Raw genomic sequence first — 26,275 nt, 5'->3', positions numbered from 1 at the left:
TCAAGATGCCTCAAAGGTTTTCAGAAATGATCACACAAAAGTTTCTGATGTCCACTGACCTTTGCATCGGCCCCTGTGGGCGAGGGTGAGAGTGCGGTCCTTGCATTTCGCCCTCTCCAGGTCACAGTTGGTATCATAACTGCGTCCGTCTGACCCACACACAGGCTTGCCGTGACCCCTGGAGCACGCAGGGGAACATGGGCTCTCTCTTTCCCCTATAAGCCACTGCACACACATGTACATATATAAAGAGCAGTGAGGGCATGACAATATAATAATCCATGGAGCACTTGACAGAATACCCTGACTAGACTTTAATGATTGTGCAATAAATTAAACAGAGCTGCTGAGCTTTAAAACAGTTCAATGAGTTTCACAGGTTTTAGTAGAAGGATCATTTGGTGCAATTGCCATGAATCATGAATCTTAAAATAGCTCAGCTGAAATATCACATAGCCTTATAAAGATTTCTGTTGTGACTTATCATAACTAAGACCTATCTATCTATCTATCTATCTATCTATCTATCTATCTATCTATCTATCTATATATATATATATATATATATATTTAATTTTGAAATTCTGATATATCAAATTCAGTTTTCTCACATGCCCTTTGTTGCCTCCATAGACTGATTTTTTGCTTTAAGTCAACACGACACTCTATTCAAGTTCTACTCTACTCACTCTACATCCAAAATGTGATGTATTCACAACTGGGACGGACTTCATTTTATTCTTAATAACTGATTGATTAGGTGAAAATTTTAAAATAGTATTCCATACCATAATATTTTTTATATCCCTGGAATAATGGACAATAAGACCAGGAATGTGTGTTATGAAGTAAACAGGTTCATTTCTGATGTTCAATTTTCTTCTTCTCACTCACATTGGAAAAAACGTCTTAATCCCTCTAAACCAGTGTCCTAACTTATTTTCCCTTAGCTACATTTATCATGTAACAGGCCACCTCAAATATATATATATATCATTCTTGAATTTCCACAATTTCATATTCCCCCAATCATTGAGAGGGCCAGAAGAGTCTGAACAGTTTAGAGGTAGAGAGAAAGAAAAGCCATCTTAACTCAGTGTAGATATATGCTTGCCTCCCTACAGTAATACAAGACAAATTTGCTATAGATTGTGCACCATCATGCAGTGACAGTGGTCTCACAGCACATCAGGTACACAAACTGGAGAACTTCTACTGGAAAAAGGGTAGCTTTTGCCAGAAACACAGGGCACATTTTCCATTTTAACCAGACCCATCTGACTAAACAGAGCTGACCGTTTCTGATCACACACTCACACATACAGTACACCGCAAACAACAAAAGGTTGCTTAGGACTGAATCTCTTGAGTTGAGCAATTAAGCAAATAGAGCCAAATGATGTCACTAATATAGACATGGAGTGAATCCGTCTGAGTGCGCTATGACAGACAGACCAGACATTTATCTATTTATTTTTCAGCTGAGAGTATGCCATTACTAAATCTGGCTCCTTTTCCATGCACTGTACTAAATGGTGCTTATATATCAGTTTCATGTATGTCCATATCACACTGTATATTTTTTTAATTCTCACTTGGGTAAATAATCCAGAATAGCCACATTAAAAATAAATGCCTAAGCAAATCTTTAGTGTTTTTTAAGACAGGCCAAAATATTCCTAGAGAAAGCTGCCCGGTCTAAGTAGCACTATAAATGCTGCATCCAAAGCAAGCTGCTTTAGAGGAGATTTACAACTCAATACACGTCCAGATGGTGATTTTGTCTATTTGTCCATTTTCAGTGAAGGAAACTAAGAAAAAGAAAGCAACAGGCAAAGGCAAACAGTTGTAGTCTCCCTAAGAAAACTTTGATTACCATATTCATCTTGACCACATGCATATTTCAGTGATGTGTTCTGTCTGGTTACATTATGACAAGGCGTAACATAATACCTCCTAGTTGTACGACCTACAGTGCACTTCTTTATAGTCTAAGATACTGTCATCATTTCTCACACTCATGTTGTTACAAAACGGCATGATTTTCTTTTGTCTGTGAAACCAAAAAACAAGATATTTTACAGAATTCCCAGTCATTTGAACTCTAAAAACGACATGAAAACCACTAAAAAGGTAGTGGTAGATCTTGTTAAAAAGTTATAGTTTAACATTAATATTAATATTTAATTGATATTTAATATTTTTGTTGTGCTTTAAATAAGTACACTTATTTTAATGTTCTGACTAACAAACTAAAGCTCATGTAAAGTACATGATCATAATTTTAACTGTAGTGTGAAATATTACATTTTAAAGATATTTACATATCGTACGATAAGTTAAGGTAAGTTAAGATATTACATATTACATTAATATATCTTTAAATGTACTAAATTGCAGTTTCATTACAAATGTGTAATTATTACAAATATGTTTAAAGACATGACATTCAACATAAATTTGAATTCTAAGAAATTTTCATTTTATTGCAATTAACATGCAATTAAGTGTCCAAAAGCGTTATTCTCACACATATTAGTGTGTATCACACATATTAGTGTGTATCACACATATTAGTGTGTATCACACATATTAGTGTGTATCACACAACACAAGTTAACAACATACACAACTGACATGGAACAGAGGACACATTTATGCATCACCTCGTATTGAAAGCATACTGATATATGACTAAGTTCGTGAAAATGTGTTTATTTGTAAAATATGAGCCTAAGTATAACAGACTGTTTAAGTGTATAACTGGAAGTGAAATGAATCACACACATTCGGTCAGTTAGTGTGGGCAGGAGTTTAGTTAAGCACAGAACTCAGAGGAGCACAGAAGCCTACACAACATAAACATCTGCCATTCTCACATTTTACAATAACGTCCCCAGAAAGTATAGATTTTGGGATACTTAATGTTGGGTTAGTTCACCCAAAAATTTAAATTCTGTCATTAATTACTCACCCTCAAATCGTTTTTCAAACCCGTAAGACTTTTGTTCATCTTCGGAACACAAATGAAGATTTTTTTAATGAAAAAAGAGCTTTCTCTGAGAGCTTTCTGTAAAGACATCATTAAAGTAATCCTTGTGACTCCAGTGGTTTAACCACCACAATTTTATGAAGTGATGCGAGTGCTTTGTTTGTGCAAAAAACACAATTTACCACTTTATTAAAACCGGAGGAACATGGATTACTTTAATGATGTCTTTACCACCTTTCTGGGGCTTGAAAGTGGAGGGACAGAAAGCTCTCAGATCAAAAAGATGGGTTTTATAGGTTTTAAAATGACATTAGGGTGTCATTTATGACATAAATGATGACAGAATTTTCATTTTTGGGTGAACTAACCATTTAAGTCACACATTTCAACACAGATAACAAAATATCAAAACGAATGGCATCAACAAACAACTGATACTAAAACTTCTGTCACAACTAACGTTCACCAAACATGTGACCAAACATGTTCCACTAATACCCGACAACCAAAATACCTAAACAGTTTTGTCTGTTGTACCATTTATAACCTAACATACATATATTGCTTATATCTCTTTAGTAAATTGATTGTTTTTGCAACTAATGCAATGATATTCATAAATTTATAATTGTATTTAGTTGTGGCGCAGGTGCCTAAAAACCTTTTGGGGCCACTGTACATAATTCATTATTGCATTGCAAAGGTTTCTCAATCAGTACACATCTTTCCTATTGAGTGAAATATTGGTTCAGTAGTCAGCAATCCATAAATCCTACTCTGAAACTACTAAAATCATATGTAAATCGTTAAAAACAATCCCCTTGTTGATTAAACAATTTGTCAAGCACATTTTTCTAATTAAAAGTGATCTCCAAAAATGTTCTTGTTTTTCAGTTTGGGGTTTATGACTAATGTTTCTTCTTAGAACTCTATTTTGAGAACAAGGATACTCTTAACTTTTGCCTGGACTCCTCACAATAAAGTGGAGATTTCTGGACGAGCTGGAGACACCAGAGAAATCTCATTGCACAGATGGATTTTTATTCTTGGCAGGCATTCTCTCTCTCTCTCTATGTGTGTGTGTGTGTGTGTGTGTGTGTGTGTGTGTGTGTGTGTGTGTGTGTGTGTGTGTGTGTGTGTGTGTGTGTGTGTGTGTGTGTGTGTGTGTGTGTGTGTGTGTGTGTGTGTGTGTGTGCCAGAGCTACTCTCTATAATGTGTGAAGCACTCATTACCTTTAGGAAGAATAACAACTAAAATGATGAACAAAAGCCGACTTCTGATTGGCTGCTACAAAATTAGCGGGCCTAGCCATATGTAGCTCGCATCTCACAAAAAGGTACAGAAAATAAGGGGGAATTATGTTTCAAATTAGAACTCAATTTCAAACAATATTTTGCATATTTTCAACTTATAAGGTTGTTACACTTAAATATGTCATGACCAATATTTATGTAATAATAGAGAAAAAAAAAAAATACGTAAAAAAACACCAACCAAAGCTATTCACTTTTAGTGCATACATGCAAATAAGCAGAGTGTTAGAAACTGGTTATGCAATCTTCAGATCCCCTCAGCTTTGAGGGGATCTGAAACAGCTTTGCCTTATTCAGTAACGACTGTCAGATTTCATGTGAAGGAGATCTGCAATCATAATCCCTCTTCTCTGATCACTAATTAAATCCAGGCTAACTGTAAATCTGCTTCCTCAACTTCCTACTTTGTCACTCTAATGATACAACTTGGCTAAGGAACAGTCATTCTTCTGGCGAATCTCACTGACTGTCTGATCACCCACAAAAAAAAAAAAAAAAAAAAAAAACCTGAAGGAAGGAAGGATTGTGATATAAAATGTTAGATGACTAGTAATGTTCTTCTATTAAATTCAGATAAGACTGAGGCAAATCCCCTTTGACAGCAATTTTTGACAGCAACTTTTCTTTCGAAAATCATATTACAATTAGTCCAAAAATGCAGCTGCTAGAGTTCTTACCAGGTCAAGAAAATATGATCATATAACACCAATTTTGTTATCTTCTACACTGGTTAGCTATTAAGTTTCGTATCGATTACAAAGTATTGCTACTGACCTATAAGGCCCTAAATGGTTTAGTTCCTGTGTATTTTACCAAGATCACAAAACTTAGTTAACCAAGTTATCACCAGGATATCTAAGTCCACTAAAGCAGGGAGAGCGTTTTCGCATTTGGGTCCTAAACTCTGGAATAGCCTTCCTGATAATGTTCGGGGCTCAGACTCACTCTCCCAGTTTAAATCTTGGTCTCTTTAGCCAAGCGTTCACATAATGTATCTCATAACCTTTTACTCCAGTTAAATCAGATCAAACGCACGTGATTATCTTTGCTTGAAATGTTATGAACAGCAGCTACGTTAAGTATTTTCCATTTGCTTTTCTGTTCATTCTCGGGATGCCCATCCCGAAGTAACCAGAGAGTACTTTGCCTCTTACAAAGACTTCAGATGCCAGATGATATTGTAATCATGAAGTTCACACTTGTAATAATTACTTCAAAGAGCTCATTGTATCTGCCTAACACATAACTTGGACACAGTCACCTCTGATAACACATCACTCTAAATTGTAATGTAGACACATGCATTTTCTGTAAAGCTGCTTTGAAACGACATGTATTGTGAAAAGCTCTATACAAATAAATGTGAATTGAATTGTATTTGAAGAAAAAAATCAAGCGTGGCATTAGTTCTGGCAGGTCACATCAGTCAAGCTCACATACCAAGCCCAATGTTCTCTCACCATTCCTGATTTCTAACACACACTTACAGCGTTCAGCCTTGCAGCTTTCCGAGCAGAAACGAAAGCTGCTGCTCTCCGTGTGTTTTTCCATCGTCTCCGGTCGCGTTCACATGTAAATAGCTTATTTAGTCCATTAAATCAAAAGATCTTAAAAAAACACATACATTTACTCGCCCATAGACATTCCCCTAGAAATCAGGACAGAAGTGGAGACGGATTAAAGAGACGGATTAAAACACCAAGTGTAAACGGGAATGAGTCTCGCTCGTCTACGTGTGATTCGATCGACCAAAACGCATCTTAATACCAGATGTAAACATGCAGGGCCACTATCAATTAACAAACTATACATTGAGTGAGTTCCACTCTCTAGGGTCTGTCTGGGTTCATTAAAATGGACAGTATGGTTCTTGGACCAACAAGGATGGATCTGGTTCTTGGTTAATCCCAGTTTATGATTTGGGGTGTCTAGTCTTGGTGTGAGTTAGGGGTTCTGGTTTTGTTCTGGGTCTTGTATGGTCTGGTCTGAACTCTATTGCTAACCATACAACACATCAATGAAGTCATTATGGGAAACTGATTGATTGACCACTGCTGAAACCACACAGAAAGAATGAATTAGCATTAGCCATAAATCCCTCTTTGTTTTCACATTTTTATCATTCATTGGGGGAAAAAAATTATACTTTTGGTTTGTAAACCGTCGACATCCCTTGGGATTCACAAATTTCTTCAAAATGCCACAATCACACACAACAATCACACAAAGAGAAGATACCGCTTCAGCGTGCCAATATGGCGAATTTGTGACATGCTTTTCAGTTGATGAAGCCTGCTATGTCATGACTAATGGCTGTCCGCTGAATTTAAAGAGACACTACTTTTATCGGTCTGTAATTGAAGCCTCTGGGAGGCTGGTAATCTCTGGTATTTTCTCAAAGAAAGCCGTATCATTAAATGCTGATAGCCACTGCTATCTCTCCACAGCAAAATGCCATAGCACTGACCCAGAACACATTCTCTCTGTCAGAAAACCTTCCTTATCCAAATCCCAGCTGTCGCTCACTGTATATCAAGCACACAGCGCTGCTTTAGGCCCACACAGGGAGAACAGCCTTTTGTCCCCTGACTCTGTCTCCCAACTTGTTCTCTATCCCTCACACACACATTTCCTCTCTCTTTACTCGACTATCTAGTTCTGTCTTGCTCACACTATCTCTCTCTCTCTCTCTCTCTCTCTCTCTCTCTCTCTCTGTCTGCTCCAGTCCTTGTCCAACTCTGCTGTCTGCCTAGTGTAATTGAGTCTGGAAACATGATGCACACACACACACACACACACACACACTAGGGGTTGAACTCAAAGGTTGTGCAAGAAATAATCATTAGTCAACACTTTGACGTACTTGGTTGTGTATAATTTTTTGGGCTCTTTTGTATCGCTTGGTATTTTTAATGTGACTGACTTCACAAGAACTTCTGTAGAAAGATCTAGTGTTTTGGATTTTTGGTTACGCTTTATTTTAACGTGATTCAATGAATTGTGAATAATTTACTGCCATTCTGTGGATATTAAGTAATCATGAAATCAAGACTTTTTTTAAGTAATGCAATCTAATTACAATAATTTATTTTTGAATCTGATTATGTAATTCAGATTACATATAATTAGTTGTTACCTAGCATTGCTTGCAATGCATAATTTACTGTTACTTACTACTATAGTAAGTGCCTGTTAATATGTCACCTTAAAATACAGTGCTACCACCTTTTTTGCTTTTTACTCTGCCCTCACATTGTGAAAAAGAAATAGACATTGAGGTCTTGACGTCTGACCTCCCAATTTATTAAATAATACCACATGAATTATTCCACTGGACTACACTTGGAATCTTTCATTTTGCATGCTAAATTCTCATGTATCCATTCCCATCTATTTTTGCATTTTCTTAACTTTTAATTCACAATTCATCCTTCAATATCTTTGCCAAGATATAAAATAATTTCAACCATCGTAAGGAACAACTTCACAATATAGTAATTCTGCCTGAAATCAGAGATGTTCCGGCGATTTTCACTGAAGAAAAAAAAAAAACTTTATGCAAATCTCTCAATTACTATTGAACATTCAGGCATGTGCCCGAGCATCAGACTCTTCAGAATTTTTACCTGCAACAACCCATTATATGTATTTTGACTATTACTTTTTGAGAATTCACTTAGAACAATTCTGACCAATATTTAAATCTCTTAATTGCCTTAAATGCTCAGACATGTGCCTGATAAACTTGTATCATTGTTATACGGTATATTGTCATATTGCCTAGCCCTAAAATTTGCTCAATGTTAAAGGCATTATAGACATAAAAGTATGACTTTCTGTAAAGCTGCATCAAAACGATACGTATTGTGAAAAGCGTTAGACAAATACATTTGACTTCATTTAATATTTTTTGTCAAAATGACGGTCTCAGTCCGCTTGTTTGGTGCACCAGGGTTCAGATGGCAGCGTTCACACTTATTCAAATGAACCGCACTAACAGAGCAATCGCATCAGGATTTGTTTTAATCAAACCAAACATGCCAAGTGTGAACACACTCTTAGTGCACATAGCCTATTTCACCTATATAGCATATTTCATACACAATGGTAATTCAAAGTGCTTTACATAGAAGGAATTAAAATAATCAAAATAATTACAACAGATGCATAGGAATTCAAAATAGCATGCATAAGAAATAAAAATAACAATAAGAGTTGAGAATAAGAATAGATATAAAATATATTAAAAGGAGGATACTGAAGGCTAAACTACTATTCCTGACTACCCGAATCACTAAGCTTGGGGATCCCCTATCTGGAATGGAAGAGATTGAGAGTCAGGTTTGTGATTTTACACTAGAAATTATACTAGACATAACACTAGAAATTATATTAAGCCTGGCATGATTTTTATGACATTACAAGTTGTTTGAATTGAAATCTGCAAGCTTTCCTTTCCCATCCGCATCATCTCGGCTGCGCGGACATTCATAGACTGTCAACAGAGTGTTGAACAGCGAAGCCCGCTGATGCTGTACAGTGTATCATGAGTTATATAAGGTAATGACCTGATGACTGACTTCTTTTCTAGACTATTAGATGCTTGGTTAATACTCGTGCAACACACACATGACAAACACTCTTTCGAAATACATTCAGATAAGAACCTTACATACACATATGTACATACACAACCCCCAACATAAACACACACACACTCTCTCTCTCTCTCTCTCTCTCTCTCTCTCTCTCTCTCTCTCTCTCTCTCTCTCTCTCTCACAAACACACACGACACTAACACCTGCATCATTGGGTCATTGGGTGTGATGTGGGCCGCTTCAATAAAACAGCGGAGAGAAGGGGAGGGTTGGTTGGGGGGGCTTGGCGCTCATCTGCGGCGTTGGGAGAATGTTGTCTTGGCATGAAACTCGCACTCGCCTCGCTGTGTTTGTTCTTTACATGACTTTACAAGGTTTCAGTGATGTACTCGAGCAGGTATGTTGTATACACCGCGTTCCTCCATGTGTCCATTTTTCAATCACTGTTATGTTATGTTAGGTTTTTACAGGGCAGCTTAACCAGAATGCCATGATGATTTGTTTGAGTGGATAGCTATGTCTGAAAAATGTGTGGGAATGCTTATGTTGTATCTTTTAATTGAACTACTGAATGAAAACAGATTAGACTATGTTTTTGTCATGTTGGAAAAAGTTCACACTCTATTAAGTCCATACTTCAAAGGGAAGGGAATATTAAAGTGCTCTAAAGAGGTTTCGTACGATTCGCGAGTGTTCTGATGAAAGCTGTTCTTACTGTTGTAACATGCAGTACAATGCGGGTTTAGTCTGTGTGTACTGTAAGAAAAATGCATCACACCAATTAGTCAAAACATTCACAGATTGCAGACTTTTTTTAGCAGACGGTACATTACAGGTAGCTTATGTTATGTGTTATCAGTATCATAATTTGTATCTGTATCATTTAACTTTTAATTAATTTTAAATAAGGTTATTTGGCCTTCCACATTGTGTTTTGTAACAAGAATAAAAAAAAAACGACCCTGTTCGTGTCAACCCAAGGCTAATTCAAGTCAAATTCATCACCGTTTGTAATGCTAATAATGTGATTTAATTCACCATTAAACTACACTGACAATGTGTTTCCTATTGAGGTACTCAAGCTGTAAAGTTTTATTTCTGTTTTTCTGAGTTGTCTTTTTAAATGTCAAGCTACCACGAGGATCTTGTTTGTCAGACTGTTAACAAGTAAATAACACTGAACGTTCTAGTAACCTTTGCACAGGAACAGATTAAGTGCGTAATTTGTTTGATGCTAAAAAAACTTTATCCAGCCTTATATGCATGACAACTCTAAGAATGGTTGATTCATTGGAAACACAGCAATGTTGGCTCAACCAATCATGTGAGATTGGGGGCAGGACTATCTGTTTATCCAGCCAATGGCAGATGAGGGGAGAGTTGGGGAAACTTGGATTATTTCATATAGTTATTTATGCAATTCCATTTGGTGATGCTAGTAGAAAGAAATTATACTTGAACCCAAAGATCTTGAAATGGACCAATGCCTACTGAAAAGTCGGTATATTCACTGTGCTCAGACGCATCACTGCATGTTGACAGAATTAAATCCTCAGAAAATATTATCTTCTAAGTCTGCGGCATGTCAGAATTGGCTCGGTCAAAGCGCTCTGAATAACTGTGACTGGAAAAGTGTGCTAAATTCATGTTAAATGTGGAAAAGGAAACCTAAAATCCCTCTACTGTCAAGGGACACTTCCTTTCTTTCTTTCTTTTTTCTTTTTTTTTTATATATAAACCCAATCACCCAATTGGCTTTCAGGAAAGAGCTTGATCCTGTTATTGGCCCAAATACGTCTTCCAGCCCAGTTGAGCAGCCATAAGCCCTCATGAAACTTTGGGTTCTTGGAGCTGACAGCATTCAGAGATAAGCTTTTACAAATGAGGCACAGAAGGGAGTATAACTTTTGAAGCGTTTAACTCCAGATTTTTTCAATAGCTTTTTTAACGCAACCTTTCTGGCCTCCTGTAATGATTAGATGAGGATGATGAAGGATGTTTTAGCACTGTGGAGATATTTCTGCACTGTTTTCTGCTGTTGAGCAAAACAAATCACACACACACACACACACACACAATCTGTATGGCTACTATTACATTTCAGTCTGTAGAGTTCTTGCCAAAAATAAAAATAAGTAAGCAGATATTATATCACAAGAGATAAAAGTCTGTGGGTGTTAATGGCAAGAAGAATGAGAAAGTGGCTGCATAAGTATAGAAAAATGGCAAAATCATTAAAAGGAAAGAAGTCATTAATGAAAAAGATTAATGCTTCTCAATTCTTCCAAACAGCCCTCAAGAACGAGCACCACAATTTAATCATACAGAACTTCATGTCTTTCAGTAATCGTGCATAACGGTTTCTCGTCCATAATTAAGAATTAAAGTAGATGCAGGGCTTTAAATGTCTGTGATGTGAGTTAGATACAGCTGATGATCCCAAGGAATTTATTTTGATCCACTTTTAAAACCTATTTATATCTCAATGAGGTCCAGTGTGTTCCATGCAGATTAACTGGTTTGGAAAATATTTCCTGAAGACAAAAAATGTGATGTTTTTGTACTATTAGAATCTTCTCAGCAAAGCAATTTTTTTTTTTTTTTTTTTTAAGAAATGAATCTTTACTCTGTTCACTTTTGGAGATAGACACATGTGGTGTGTTTTTAGGTGTGTGTGTTCCTGGAATTCCCTACGTTATGGGGACCAAATGTCCCCACAAGTAAATTTTTACCTTGAGGGGAAATTTTTTGGACCCCAAGAGGAAACAAGTTTATAAATCATATAGAATGATAGTATAAAAATCATTACGTCTATGGAATGTCCCCATGAAACATGGAAACTCAGGGTGTGTGTGTGTTTGTGTGTGTGCGCGTGCGTGCGTGCGTTCGTTCGTGCGCATCAGATTTTTATACCGACCACCTCCTCCAACCACAAGTATTACAATACCTCAGCAGCATCCACAAATTTCTCTCTTCTGCTTTCTTTCTGATTTGTTCTCACTTTCATTCTCAATGGTCAATCTCAATGGTCTCAGTGCACAACTGAATGGACATTTACCACAACAGCTCTGCGGCAATCTTGACAAACCATTCTTCTGTCTGAATTGCTCAAATACTTGAGGACATAAAAGAATGCTGCGGCAATTCGATTTCTGGGGCAAGTTTTCATGCCTCGACCGGATAGTGTTATTAATCACGCATGTAAGATCCTATAATTGTCTCTTTTTTTACTTTACTAAACAAAAAGGATGTTAGGGGGTCAATAGATCATCACCTTGACACAAACTTACTGACTTACAGAAATCCTGACAGATGAATTTGCATTTTTTGCGAGACATCATCTGAGAGACATCATATAGCTCAACTATTCAATATTTTGTCAGCAAACTGATTCAGCCACAGAAAGAAATACTCCACACTGTTGTCTTTGTTGAAATCGTATGAAATGCTGCATTGGAAAGGCAACGGTCCTCTTTTCTATGGGCACAGAGGGGTGCACAGGAAGCAAAAGACCTTTATGACAAAAGGTCAATGGGTGTACTCAAGTCTCACTGACAATGTGCCTCAGCAAGCAAAACCCAACTATTCAGCTGAATCACCAAAAGATGCTCTGATGTTGGGTTATTACGCATTCTAGAATGTTTAATCCTTCCAATAACTAATATGTATCATACTAATAATAAGGACAGAGAATGAGTTGCCCTGGTATCCAGGATGCAATGCAATATTCTTTAACTCGGTGTCACTGTTCAAGGCAGCAAAAAGATGCTGTGAAATTTTCAGTGGTTTATTGTGCATTCTATTACATAGTTATGTATATCACTAACAAGTAAGAAGAATGGTCAAACCCATATTATGAGTAATATATTTGGGGCACTTTGATTTAATGGCATTGTGGAAATGTTCATACATAGAAACACTGTATAGGAATATTGAATTGCATCATTATTTTAGCATAATGCATTGACATCGATACAGTATAAACACTTTATGCGTCACATTGACAACTTTGAATGACGCACTTAAGTTATCATAATGACAAATGCGTAAATGTGCGGCGTTACGCACGGACTTACCCGAGGACCACTGGACTTCTGCGCTGAGGCTGGTGGCAGGCACATCATCATCAGAAGCGCGTGGCAATACAAAAACACAAAAAGGACCCGATTGTGGAAATACATTCTGTCTGACGTTGAAGTATTAAGAGAACTGACAGCCTACGGACAAGATTAACTTAAGAATTGGCGAAGGTCCCAAAGTTGCAGGAAATTCCAAAAGTTTGTTCCCAGATAAATTCGTCCTCAGCGGGTTTCTCCTTCACATGTGTGCGTTTTCATAGTGCCAGAGAGAACGCAGACAAGATGAGGATTGTCGTAGTGATACACTCTTTCCACTGCGTGGGATGTACTGTCCTTTCCAGAGCTACAGGTTGAACAGTTTGTCTTACACTTTGGGACGCGTTTAAAACCTCAGGAGGTGGGATTGGTTGGCGTGATTGACAGCGGGATCGTCCAATGACAGCGCAGTTCGACGGGGTGGGGGGTGCAAAAGTCCGCGGATTAATCATCAGTCCACTTGGTTACAGCGAGAGTAATGACGCACTCTACGACTTTCTTCGACACAACTGTCCTATACACAACTTATTTATTTTTTATGGTTGTTTAATTAGCGTAAAAGATAAAGCGTAATATTTAATAATTTTTATATGTAATATTTCATAATTTATATTATTATTTCTTCTATAAGGGAGATTGACGCAGGTTGTCACAAATGTTTAATCTTCTTATTCTTATGGTTATTAGCCTACTTATTGACATTAATAAAAGCGACTTCATTTAGTGAAGGCAATGGCTTTGACAAGAAATTCTTCTGTTGTTTAAATATTCCCAATTAAAATATAAAAGCCCATTTTATGTTTAAAATATTGATATTCTATGGTATTTCTATGGTATTGGTATTCTATGATATTTTGTTTTGTATTATTGTATTATAAGAAAAATAAATTTCTAATCAAGTGATTATAAACATTGTGACGCCTTAGGCTGCTACTATTTGTTTTAATAATTATTTTTTCAAGACATGATTATTAGCTAGCATAATTGTGTCATCCCATTTGACCTTTTTTATTTATTCAATCTTATAAGATGTGTGTCTAAGTGTGTGAGAAAGAGAGGAAGAGTAAAATTATTAAATAAAATATTATCTAGATAGATAGATAGATAGATAGATAGATAGATTATATGTTTGCTCGTAATTTGCTCATCAGTCCATCCATCCATCCATCCATCCATCCATCCATCCATCCATCCATCCATCCATCCATCCATCCATCCATCCATCCATCCATCCATCCAGATAATATGTTTGATTCAATAATGTTAAATAAGTATATATATTATTATATATATATATATTCTCCCAGCTTCTCAAAAGTTTAATTCTACCCTATTCATTTGCATTTTAAGGAGAAAAGCAGAGAAAGAGAGGCGAAGCTCAGGCAAGCAGGGCTCAGGTCTGCCTCCGTGTGGTTCTCCTATCATGGATGTGGGATGAACCTCGATCTGCCGTTAGGTTTCCACTGGGATCTCGGTTATGCCGTGTTCCACACCGTGTCAGCTGGTCTGTGTGTCCGGGACTGTGTGAAGCTCCCCTGGGGGAGGCGAGGGGGGACAGGAGTGTCTAATGGAATGTTAACGAGATCACTTTATGTCCTGTATCCACTTTCCTTTAACCATGTCCTCATACAAAACAAAGACGCTTTCTGGCGTGTGAAAAAAAAAGTTGTTGTTGGAGAAACGTTGACCAACACAGACGGCTGTTGTCACTTGGCTGGACTTGAAACAAATGTTTGACAAGGGGCAGAGAGAAAGGAAAGGGCGAACAAGCTGAAAAGGTCTGTGCTGCCCAATTATCACACCGACCCTTTCCACAGATCCTCAATGGCGGTTCACTGTCTGTTTATAGCAAGCAAAGCCGACAGAAAATTAGCAGGTGTCTGTAGACAAGAGCAGCCAGCCCAAACCAGCGGGCACCCTGCCGACTCCAACGCAATTATTACCAGGCTATGCACATTTCGTGGCTTTCATCAACACATCAGTACAGAGGAGAGGTCTCTTATGTTATTATGATGTCTTAGATAAGCATGACAGGCCCGCTTCATGTTAAGTGTCCTTAATACCTTTGTACTTTAAATTGTGTGCTTCTAACTGCTGTTAAACCCATTTACAGCTTTTATAATTAGACATCTGGACCGAGCTTTATTGTGGTTTCACCAGCTTTCAGAGAAGTTAAAGTTTCAGTCCTGAGAGATTCCTTCAGCTAATGTCTTTGACAGCAATTGTCTTCTTCAAGATGTACGGATCCTCGCCAGATGTCTAATTAATCCATGAAATGTTTTACTATGTGCACTTTTTTTTTAATCTTTTCAGAAATGCATGGTTTTAAAATGAGAGGCAAGGAGAAATTCTCTGTTGTTTCTTATACAATTCATTTGGAGAAATAAAATAGACAGGTGACCAAATTGTTTACATTCAGTAAGTGTATATTAAGGGAACCTTCTGTTCAAGTAAAGCTCAGTTGACAGTATTTTTGGTATAATTGCACAATGCTTATTATCAGAAAAAAAGTTTACACTTTATATTAAGGTTTTCATGGTACAGTGTAATTGTACAAGTAAGTATGGAGTAATATTATTAATTAACTATGTACTTATAGGGCTAGGATTAGGGTTTGGTTTAGGGTTATTTGCATGTATTATGCATGATTTACTGTTATTACTATAGTAAGTAGATGTAACGTGTAACGAGGACACTGTAAATCAAAGTGTTACCAAAAACGTATTAAAAAAAGTATTTTTAAAGGCAATTACACTGCAACAAAGTCACCTTAAACTCGTTTATCCAATTAATGTGCATAGTTATGACTAAGATCATTTATTATTGGATGAGTTTAATGAGACATATTGAAGTTCACACTGAAAAAGATTGCAAAATCTGTCCTGAAACTGCACATTGTGTTCTTTCACTCAGGAGAGAAAGAAGCAGAAGTCTCCATTTCGTCTCAGTGTAATCTCAATGGAGAAAGAACTGAGATCTCATTAGAGGCTGTACGTTCCTACATGTGTCTGTGTTCTCAGTGCTGGGTAATAATTGATCACATGTAATCTGGATTACAAAAAATAAGGGTTACACTTTATTTTAAGGTGTCATTGTTACAGTGTAATTATATATTTAAGTACTGAGTAATATTAAGCAACTACATGTACTTACTATAGGGTTAGGGTAGGATTAGGATTTGGTTGAGGGTTAGTTGCATGTAATTATGCATAACTTACTGTTATTACTATGGTAAGTACATGTAACATATGTAACGGACACTAAAATAAAGTGTTACCAAATTTCCCATACAGATTAGCCGATTGTCAGGTGGATATACAGTATGCAATGTTGTTTTTTGCAACATTGCATATATAATCAACTCCTGACCAACACATTAATTAATTATATGAATTATTACTCAGTAATTTAATAATGTATTGATGTGTCTTTATAAGACTTTTGTCTTTCAAACTCATTTTTATTATAATTGTTATTATTTTTAAATTATTTATAAATTGTATGATAGATTTTCATTATACTCATAAACCATCTGCAGTTACATCACAAACCCCAGTCTGAGAAACCCTGACCTAATGTAATGTTTAATGCACATATTTTATTTATCTTTGTATTTTTATAACAATATGGTAAATTCAATGTGATGGTCAAAAGTCATCAAAAAGTAGTCTGATTATATTACATAATACATGCTGTAATGGATTACGTTACTACCTGCAATTTTTGTCTTGTAATTTGGAATTAGTAGCGGACTACAGTTTGTAAGTAATCTACGGCACTGCTCTCAGTGAGTCATTTAATCATGTATTATTAATTTAATCATGTATTACTATGCTTTTTGGAAGGTTTTTTTTCATTTTTTTTTTTTTTTTCAAAATCCACAGATTCATGTCATTTTGTATTTACATGTGATGCAGGGATTCACAAATTTGTTTAATATACTTTAATATATTTAAGTACCCCCTGAGATTTTAAATGTAATAAATTAATCATTTACTCATTTAAAAAGTAGTCAGATTATATTACATAAAATGTGTAATGTAATTGGATTACATTACTAACAACAATTTTTGTCATGTAATTTGAAATCTGTAATTGACTACAATTAGTAAGTAATCTACCCAACACCGTGTGTGTGTGTGTGTGTGTGTGTGTGTGTGTGTTTATTCCTCATCACTTAATACTTTAAGATAAAGCATTGTGAGTTTAGGGACTCGAATAACAAGACATTTCAGATCTGAGGATTGCTTAAAACATCTTCGTCCATATTTCTCACAAGTGCCTTTTTGACCTGATCGTGGAAGAATGAAGAAAATAGATGGACGGAGAGAGGACTTCAAACAAGAGAATGTTAGGTCAGATGCGGAGCCCTTTCACTTTAAAGTCCCTCATCTGGCTTTCATTTGTGGAATTCCATGTCTTTTACATGTACTGGCTGCAGTTTTCACAAGCTCCCGTATCTTGAGGAGTCACATATCCCAGGCCTGGCCAAAGAGTTCAGTCCAGTCACTGACTTTTTACACCTTCATTGGGGTGTTCTTTAAAGGATACCTCTCATCACACACACACACACACACACACACACACACACACACACACACACACACACACACACACACACACACACACACACACACACACACACACACACACACACACACACACACACACACACACATATTGGGTTTCCATTTTTTTCATGGGGACTATACTTAGACATAATGATTTTTATACTGTACAAACTGTATATTCTATCCCCTAACCCTAAACCTACCCCTCACAGAAGACTTTATGCATTTTTACATTTTAAAAAATATACAATTTAGTATGATTTATAAGATGTTTTCCTCATGGGCACCCGCCAAAAAAGCCCAAGGACAAGGATTTCGGATCGTCATTTTTGTGCCATCTTTTGTCCCCATAAATAGGGTTTACCAGGACACACACACACACACACATTTCGATTTATTCTTCATCCACCTCATTTGATGGACAAAGCGCAATTGAGACGTATATTAAGGGAATATTCCATGTTCTGTAGAAGTTAAGCTCAGTCGACAGCATTTGTGGCATAATGGCATTATGTTTTATCTAAAGGTGTCCTTGTTACAGTGTGACTACACAATTAAGTACTGAGTAATAAGTACTTTTTATTACTGAGTAATAAGTACGTAAGAGGGATTGAGACAGAAATAGAGAATGTTCAGAGGAAAGCAGGGTGTGAAAAGAACCATTGAGACAGTGTCCAACGAGTGGTGTGTCCAACACCTGCACCGCCTATTCACCCGAGTGTTTACACACTGTCATCCACAATTAATGGCTCTCAGGGGTAGGGCTGCTGGGGCCCCAGACCCTTCCTGGGCCCTTATGAGTGCCTAATTGAGCATACCACCCTCCTGATTGAATTAACAGCTTGGTCCCAGGGACCTTCACCCCACCGGAGAGGGGGGCTTCGTTCCCTCTGTGCCAGCCCGATGGAGGAGGGGGGGAAGGAGCAAGGGGTCGAGAGCGCAGAGTTGTCAAAATGTCAGCAAAGCGTGGCCTTTGCTGTTGGCAAAACCAAGCAAGAAATGTGAACTGGGGGCATTCAGAGGTCCCGGTCTTCGCAAGGACAGGCCTGCCAGGTGGACGCTGGGTCGCAAGGCTGGATGTAGTCCATTCTGCATGTTTGGGGCCTATAAAGTATTGCTTCCTATACCTATACCTAATACATTTTGAAACTTTTGAATGGGATAGAGTATAAATACTTTAGAGCTTGGGCACTTAGACAAAATATAGGCCTATAACAACATAAATGATGATCTGAACGGAGCAGGGCCATTTAAGATAAATCAAAACACTTAAAAATCCCAATAAGCTTCCAGTTCACTGTGTGGACGGCTGGGATTCGCTGGTTACTTTTAATCCAGAAAAAAAAAGACCTATGAGGAAAGATATCATGCTCTTATGTAGTACAGTTTTTACACACTAAAAGTGTGACTTGAGGCCATTCACTCATGTACCTAATCTTCAGATCAAGTCTGTAAAACACATTATGCTTTTCACTCAGTTTGCAATTGTAAATCAAACTTTTTGCAAAATGCTCAACACAGTTCCCTACAGAAGACACATCGTTTTAAACTAACAGCTCTTGTGTTTCATTTGGTAAACACTGCCATTCAAATAACACACTCCGATTATACCTACACCCAATGATCATGTGTGAAAACACTTATACATCATTTGTTCTCTAAGAAATCAAAACTCAATGTTTTGAGAAACAAATACATTATTTTTACCCCTTACATTTATGTTTATTTTGTAAATATATACTGAATATTCATAAGTCGTCACCTTTATTTCTATAGTGCTTTATATTGTTTCAAAGCGACTTCACAGTAACACATTCACTGTAAAAAAAAAATTACATCCCCAAGTCAAAAATTTCAAGTGACCGATAACATCTAATTTTTTTCAATTAGTCTGACGTATTATTTCTCATTGAGCCAATGTTAACAGACTATTGCAACAAGAATTTCACTTGGGCCAATTGAAAAATTTAGATGTTATCGGTCACTTGAAATTTTTGACTTGGGGATGTATTTTTTTTTTACAGTGTACACTCGACTGCACACTGAACAAGCAAAATACATATTTTTCACATTTCGTGTGTAGTTTGACATGTATGGCTAATCATTTGATGCTTTGCTTGCACAGTTATTATACAAAAACACAATTTTTAGAAGAGTTATAGTTTTGAATGAAGTGTTTGCGTTTGCAAGAGATGTGTGATGTTCTGCATGTTGTGTGTGTTTGTGGTTTTGTGTAGAGTTCAGAGAAAAGGAGCCATAGTTTGAGAAATTGTGTGTAAGCGATTTTAAAAAACTGCAATAGAATTCATATGTTTCCCAAATAAAAGAGATATGTCTCATACTCTGTATAATTTCATATATACACCAAACCTTTTTATCCATCCACAATGCACCAGTTCTAAAATCCAATAATCTGAATTTGAGTGAAATTAAAGGTGCAGTAAGCCATTTCTGAAAAACACTGATATTAACCCAAACAAACACACCCCTCCCTTCATTGCTCCGGCCCCAAAATGCACAAACACGCATTGCAAGATTTGATGTCTTTTTATCATAGCTGAAGTGAAGCAAAATAATGCTTCGAGAAAAATAAAGCAAATATGACGAATATACAGTAGACAAGAGTATATACAAGCAAGAGTTAGTTGTTAGTTGCCAGCACAGCAGATCCAGACAAACAATGACACATTAAAAACTGTGCTGTTACTAGAGCTAACATTACAACAACAGTATATCTCGGTTCTGTGAAACAGCAAAATCAATGTTACTCACGTATGGAGCAGAAACAACGCAACCTCACGTCCTTTTCAGCTCTTCCCGCTGGAAAGCTTTTCTAATATTAGCACAGGTCCTAAAGCTCTTGCCTGATCATAACCCTTCTTTTTCCAGTGAAATTCCTCTGAGCTTTTCTCTTTTGTAATGTCTCTCAGCCATCTCTCTTTCTACAGTCTTTAAATCTCACTCTCTTTCCTTCCCCATTATGAGTGGACACGCCCCCTATTGGCTGATTGGCTACAAGTGTGTTGTGCTTCTCAGGCCGATCCACTTTCAACAGCGTTTCTCAGAAATCACTTACTGGATCTTTAATTACAATTAGCCTTTGATTACAGCACCGTGTGTATAATCAAAGTTTATACATGAGGATTCTACAAAAACTCACCATTACACTGTCAAGTTTCTATATTCCACTATATGTTAGCAGCAATTTAGACATGACATCATGGTTCATGAAGCTGTCATTCAATCAGCTAATAGTGCTCATAACTGAAATGCAATCCAGATGGGGAAAAAAAAAACCCTGTTGTGTCTTGATTAAGGCATAGAAACCTTTCCATATGTTATGTCTCAATCCGCTAACCCCAAACATTTTCATCACTATATACCATGCAACTCACCTCTCTGTGACCCCCAGCACATACCATTGTGAACAGGGAACTGTGCAATGGCTATATCTCCCATAAACCCCCCACACCAGATCTCATGCCCTCAAATGACAAGGCATCCTGCACGTTCCTTAATGTCACCCCGGTCTCACAGCTTTTCTGACGGAGTCCATGGACGGGGCCAATTAAACTCGCACTGTTCTTACACTGGGTCAAAAGTTTAGTGGGTCACCACCACAGACTCCCCCTCCAGTTATCTAATCCTTTTCCATGAAAAGTGGCTCCGGATGCCAATTAAAACGCATCCTGTTTGTTTTTAAATTTAATTTAGCACAACTGATAATGCAATGATTTGCTATTCATGAGTTCACACCAACAAATAAGTCGGCTGTGTATATATTTATATGCCTCCTTTTGTACTGATTGGATAGGCAATTTGAACGTGTTCTTTCCGAACTTTGTTAATAAAAGGGTCAGGGTTTCTTTCATACTTTCTGGACAGTTAAAGGGGTACATCATCCGCTGGCAAAATCGGCTTTCAATAAAACTTTGTTGCCTGTACATTTGAAAGGTGATTTTTTTTCTTTCTTTTTTCCGGCGCTACCTGACTAGAAAAAAATTATGTTGTCTTCCTTTTTGAACGCAGTAGGGAAACGTTAACACCCATAATGCACTGGGAATGTCGCCGTCCAAAGGTGCATTTACGCCATGTTGTAATTACCGTAATTACAAGATTTCAACTGGTAAAAAGCGTTCACTTCCTCGTAGAGCTCGTATACAGCTTGTAAGATGGGACATTTCTGAGAGCTCCTAGTTGTACCTCGTGACCGCTGGAGATTCATAGGCGTTGATAGTGTTGCCATAGAAAACCATAATTCCCAGTCCGAGGACGTGAACCAGTCTTATTATTGGGAGATACAAGGGCTCTTTGCTCCACCATTGGAGAATGCGTAAAGGCCAACTTGGATCACGTGTGCCTTGATAACCAATCACATTACAGCCTTGACGTCATTTAATTTCGTTCATAGTTGTGCAACAGTCAATCACTGTTTGAGGATACCATAGAAATGAATGAAAAGTGCCGTAAACCGAATCATACCTATCGCACGATTGTCCATGACTTCTCTTTTACAAAAGAATAGATCAATCCAAAGCAAATGTTTATCAGCAAACATGTTGAAGATTGGTCAATGGACTGTTGATTCAGTAAATGATAAGCTATTTTCTCACAAAAGCGGTTTATTCAGCGTAGTGAAGCCTCTCCTCCATTGACATCCATTAAAAAAAATCCTCTTGTCTCCTTCCCTGTGTACCACAGCGTTAGCAGGCGTTATACTATTTTTCAGCTAAGGTTGCAGGCTTGCCTTCAAGTGACATTGCGTGAACAGCTCCAAATGGATTCATCTTGAGCCTAAGTAATTACTACATGGCGTGAACGTAGCACTCCCACAAGACTGCTATGGTTACGCTTACTGTACGTTCACACCGCCGCCGACTTGAGCTGCAAAGAAGCCCTGGCTGCCCTGTCAAGGACGCTTGTCAAAAAGTACGGGGAAGCTTGTTTACGCTTGTTGACGCTTTGGCCGCTCTGAAGTCTGTGTCACACCATGAAATGTAAACAGAAAAAAAACAAGCAATACATTGACACTAGAAACCTTTTATAATGACAGCATTTTTATAACCGTTTTGGTCACATTTGGTCGGGGGAAAAATTATTTTGATTAATATGCGCGAGGGAGAGAGAGCAAGACGTGTTGTTTGAAGACGGTGAAGGTGAGTGCGCGCGCGCGGCCGGAGCTCTCTCTCTTTTGTAACTGGTCCCTATATGAAAATAACGTCATATCATAAATGAAACCCAGCAACGGCGATGATCAGCTTCTCCTCCATTTTCTCGAAACTAATGTTTTGGTAGGAACGAAAGTTTACATCGTATGTTTCTCCGGAATCAGCCAGCGCGAAGGACGTCTATGTTCTGATTGGTTGCTGGCATTTTGCCGCTGCTTGTCGCTGAACCGCGTCATAGCTCATTACCATAAAGTTAAGCTACTTTCAACTCTCTGATTGACGCTCAAAACGCCCAAAACGCGACGCCGATGGATGTGACGCTCCTTGCAGCTGAGAGAACCCAGCTTCCATTTAAAATGAATGACTTCCGGTAACTTTGGAAGCTCAAGTCGGCGGCGGTGTGTACGTACAGCAGGGGTGCCCAATCCTGCTCCTGCTGATCGACTGTCCTGCACAGTTCATCTCCAACCCTAATCAAACAAACCTGAAGCAACCAATAAACGACTTCAGGATCACTTGAAAATTAAAGTCAGGTGTGTTTGATTAGGGTTGGAGATGAACTGTGCAGGACAGTCGATCGGCAGGAGCAGGATTGGGCACCCAATCAGTACAGTACAGTAATGCTGGAGCCGCACCAAAAGATATTTAAAATCTTGTAAGATTTTCAAAATGTGAGAGACCACAAACATGAGGACAAAAAATTCTAGATTTAACAGTTCTGCTCCTATAGTGGGTGGTGTGGCGTGATGTGAAGAAGACAACACACCACACACAAACAGATTTTCAACCAGAGTCCCGACTGTAAACATGGGAAATCTCGCAAAATCTCTCGAGACTTCACAATAAACATGGCGGACGATAGCAAGAATAGTGGTATGTTCTACAGGACACGTTGTATAAACACTCGTGCTGTTGCCACAAATCGACAAGCTGATCCTTCTTCTCTGATGCCCATATCCATTCCACTGACTGTGGTTGTTATGCTTCCGTCTTCTGTCAGCTCGCTTTCTGATTGGGTATTGTTTCGTTCCACCTGACAATCAACAGAGTATGTGCGACTTTGTCGTCAGGGTTCCCCCCACACATCAGGATTTCAGATTGTAAATATTCAACATGTTAAATATTTATGATTCGCGATCAGGGCGGCTCGGATGTTCTTCCGAGCAGGTTCGGTCACTCTTAACCTCACACCACAGAAAAATCTGATAAGATAATCTGTAGAACCATCAAGATAACCAGGACTTCACTTAGGATTGTCGAAAAGGGAGAAATCGGCCCGAATATCTTGTGGTGTGGCCAGAGTCAAATACTGCCCTGCTTTAGAAGGAAACACTTCTTAGCAAACTTTTAGTCATAATGGTGTCGACTTGTATTGTTCCCGGGTGACAGAATTCAAAGAGAAAATGTTTAGAGGGAGTGAGTTTGTGTTTCCAGTGAAGGATTCAGTGTGTTGTAGGCAGAAGCCAAAGGCGGCAAAGAATCATAAATACAAAGAGAACGCAACGAAAAATCGAGTAAACCTCTGTGTTTGCACTCAACATTTCAAACTGATGACCACAAACACAGTGTTTTAGGCCAAATGGAGGGGGAAACGGCTGTTCTGCAGTCCTGCCGGACACCCGGAGCAAAACGCCCTACAGGTGAGAAAGCTGTTTCCACACTGTTAGATTTTTACCATAATGCTGTTTAATGAGATAAAGTATTATACAATTTTCAGTGACAAACCTATCCATATATATTGTCGTATAAATTTTAAACTGTATATTAACCTAACCATGTTTCTAACATCTAACCTTATTTGAACAGGATGTACTGTGACGAAACCTATGGAAAACTTGTGACTTTGACTGTGTGCGTGTGTGTGTGTATAAATAACATAGTTTGGGAAATGAAACTAGACAGTCTGTTAGAATCTTGTGATTAACAAATGAAGTCATCATTAAAACAGAGTTTGCTTGTGCTAGTGACAGAGGAAAAAGGTTGGGGCTGTTGAACCAATTGAACCAATCATATTGAAGGTGACATGTTAGTCTTATTTGTTTTCTCGATTCTATAAAAACTGTTGTATCTGTGTTTTACGGTGGGAGTCTCAATGGAAGTTTCTCTGAGAACTGCTCGAAGACTCTCCCGGCCGTTATTAAAGCATTTAGAGGACATTTGCTAAGGTCTGTTTGTCTGTTAATTTCTGCTGCGCAGCAGGTCAGTTTAGGGAAGCAAGTAAGTTAGTTACTAGTTAGTTAAACTCGGCCAGTTGTCGACTGAAGACGCAAGAGCTAGAGTATAAAGGTTATTAAGTGTCGATTTGTAGACACTCTGTGTCGATCAGACACAACAGTTTTATTTATTAAGTGTTGATTTGTAGACGCTAGATAGTCTGGTTTAGGGGGGAAAATCCACTACAATATATATTAATTTTCCTATCCATATATATATATTCATTTTCTACCCATGCTAATTACATAGGCCTATTAATTTAGTGTCACAATTTTTTTTGATTAGTTGTTTGATTGTTGGCCACTTATAACATGATGCTATAGGTGCTTTGTTTACAGTATTTGCTCTTCATATTACTAGTTGTCAACAACATTCAATGTACATCCTCACATGCAAAAGGCCATTGCATTACCATTGCAGTTTCTGTTTTTTACATAACGGCAACACTATTAAGGCTGTATAACATAATGGACATTCATGAATTGCATGAAAGCGTATGAGTGGAAAGTTGTTTTTACTGGCAGTCTTACAAGTATATGGTTAAACACTTGGCCGTTTGTTTTGACAAAGCTGTGTGCAATGACTAATCTTCTTCACTTCATCCATCTCTGTTTGATTTCTCAGCTTTCCCCAGCTCTAAGACCAGCAGGTGTTAGTGTGTTATCTGCTCAACACTGGCTCTCATCCTCTATCTATTAAAGAGATTGGATGTTAATAAATACTGCAAATATATATTGCTCATTGTTAGTTTTAAGTTAACGCATTAAACAATGTTAACAAATTAAATCTTATTGTAAAGTATGACCAACATATTTATACCCATGAAAGAGAAAAAGTAAAAGAATAACACCCTACCAAACTCCCTGTAAATATATTATACAGTGTCGAACTGTTTAAACAATTAAGACATAACTTAGAAATGTAAAAATGCTATTGCATGAGATAAACTATTTAACCAAGCAGCATTCAACTTTCAAGCAAAACATTTCACAAAATATATGTCAGGTTTTAAATAATGAAACAATGCCGATGCTGTTCAAAGACAAAAGATATTTGGCCACTTTTGTGCAGCAGCGCTGATTTCCTCAGAGCCACATTATATTTGTGGATAGTGCGCCCTCTAGTGTATACATGTACTTATTACAGCATTAAAAACAGACTTCCCCTTTTCTCCAAAATAACCCAATGAATTCCTGTGAATTCTTTAATAATAATAATAATAATTATAGGCTAATAATAATAAAAAGTATTATTATTAGCATTACTATTTATGTTGCAGAAACATGATAGGCTACATATTATA

General features: G+C 37.5%; 1 protein-coding gene across 10 annotated transcripts in view; it reads right to left on the bottom strand.

Annotated features, from left to right (window-relative positions):
* The window catches only part of smoc1 (SPARC related modular calcium binding 1), a 57,690-nt gene extending 44,332 nt beyond the window's left edge, over positions 1 to 13,358 (bottom strand). For all 10 annotated transcript variants that reach the window (XM_082143802.1, XM_082143804.1, XM_082143800.1 and 7 more), the window contains exons 1-2: positions 12,981 to 13,358; positions 60 to 225 (exon numbers count right to left, since the gene is read on the bottom strand). In XM_082143802.1, coding sequence (XP_081999928.1) covers positions 60 to 225; positions 12,981 to 13,085 — 271 coding nt within the window. In that variant the 5' untranslated portion in view covers positions 13,086 to 13,358. The remainder of the gene's footprint in view (positions 1 to 59; positions 226 to 12,980) is intronic.
* Positions 13,359 to 26,275: the final 12,917 nt, after the last annotated feature.

Source organism: Leuciscus leuciscus, assembly GCF_965113295.1.
Source record: "Leuciscus leuciscus genome assembly, chromosome: 17".
NCBI classification, from domain to species: Eukaryota; Metazoa; Chordata; class Actinopteri; order Cypriniformes; family Leuciscidae; genus Leuciscus; species Leuciscus leuciscus.
This window is presented reverse-complemented; position numbering and strand designations above follow the sequence as displayed.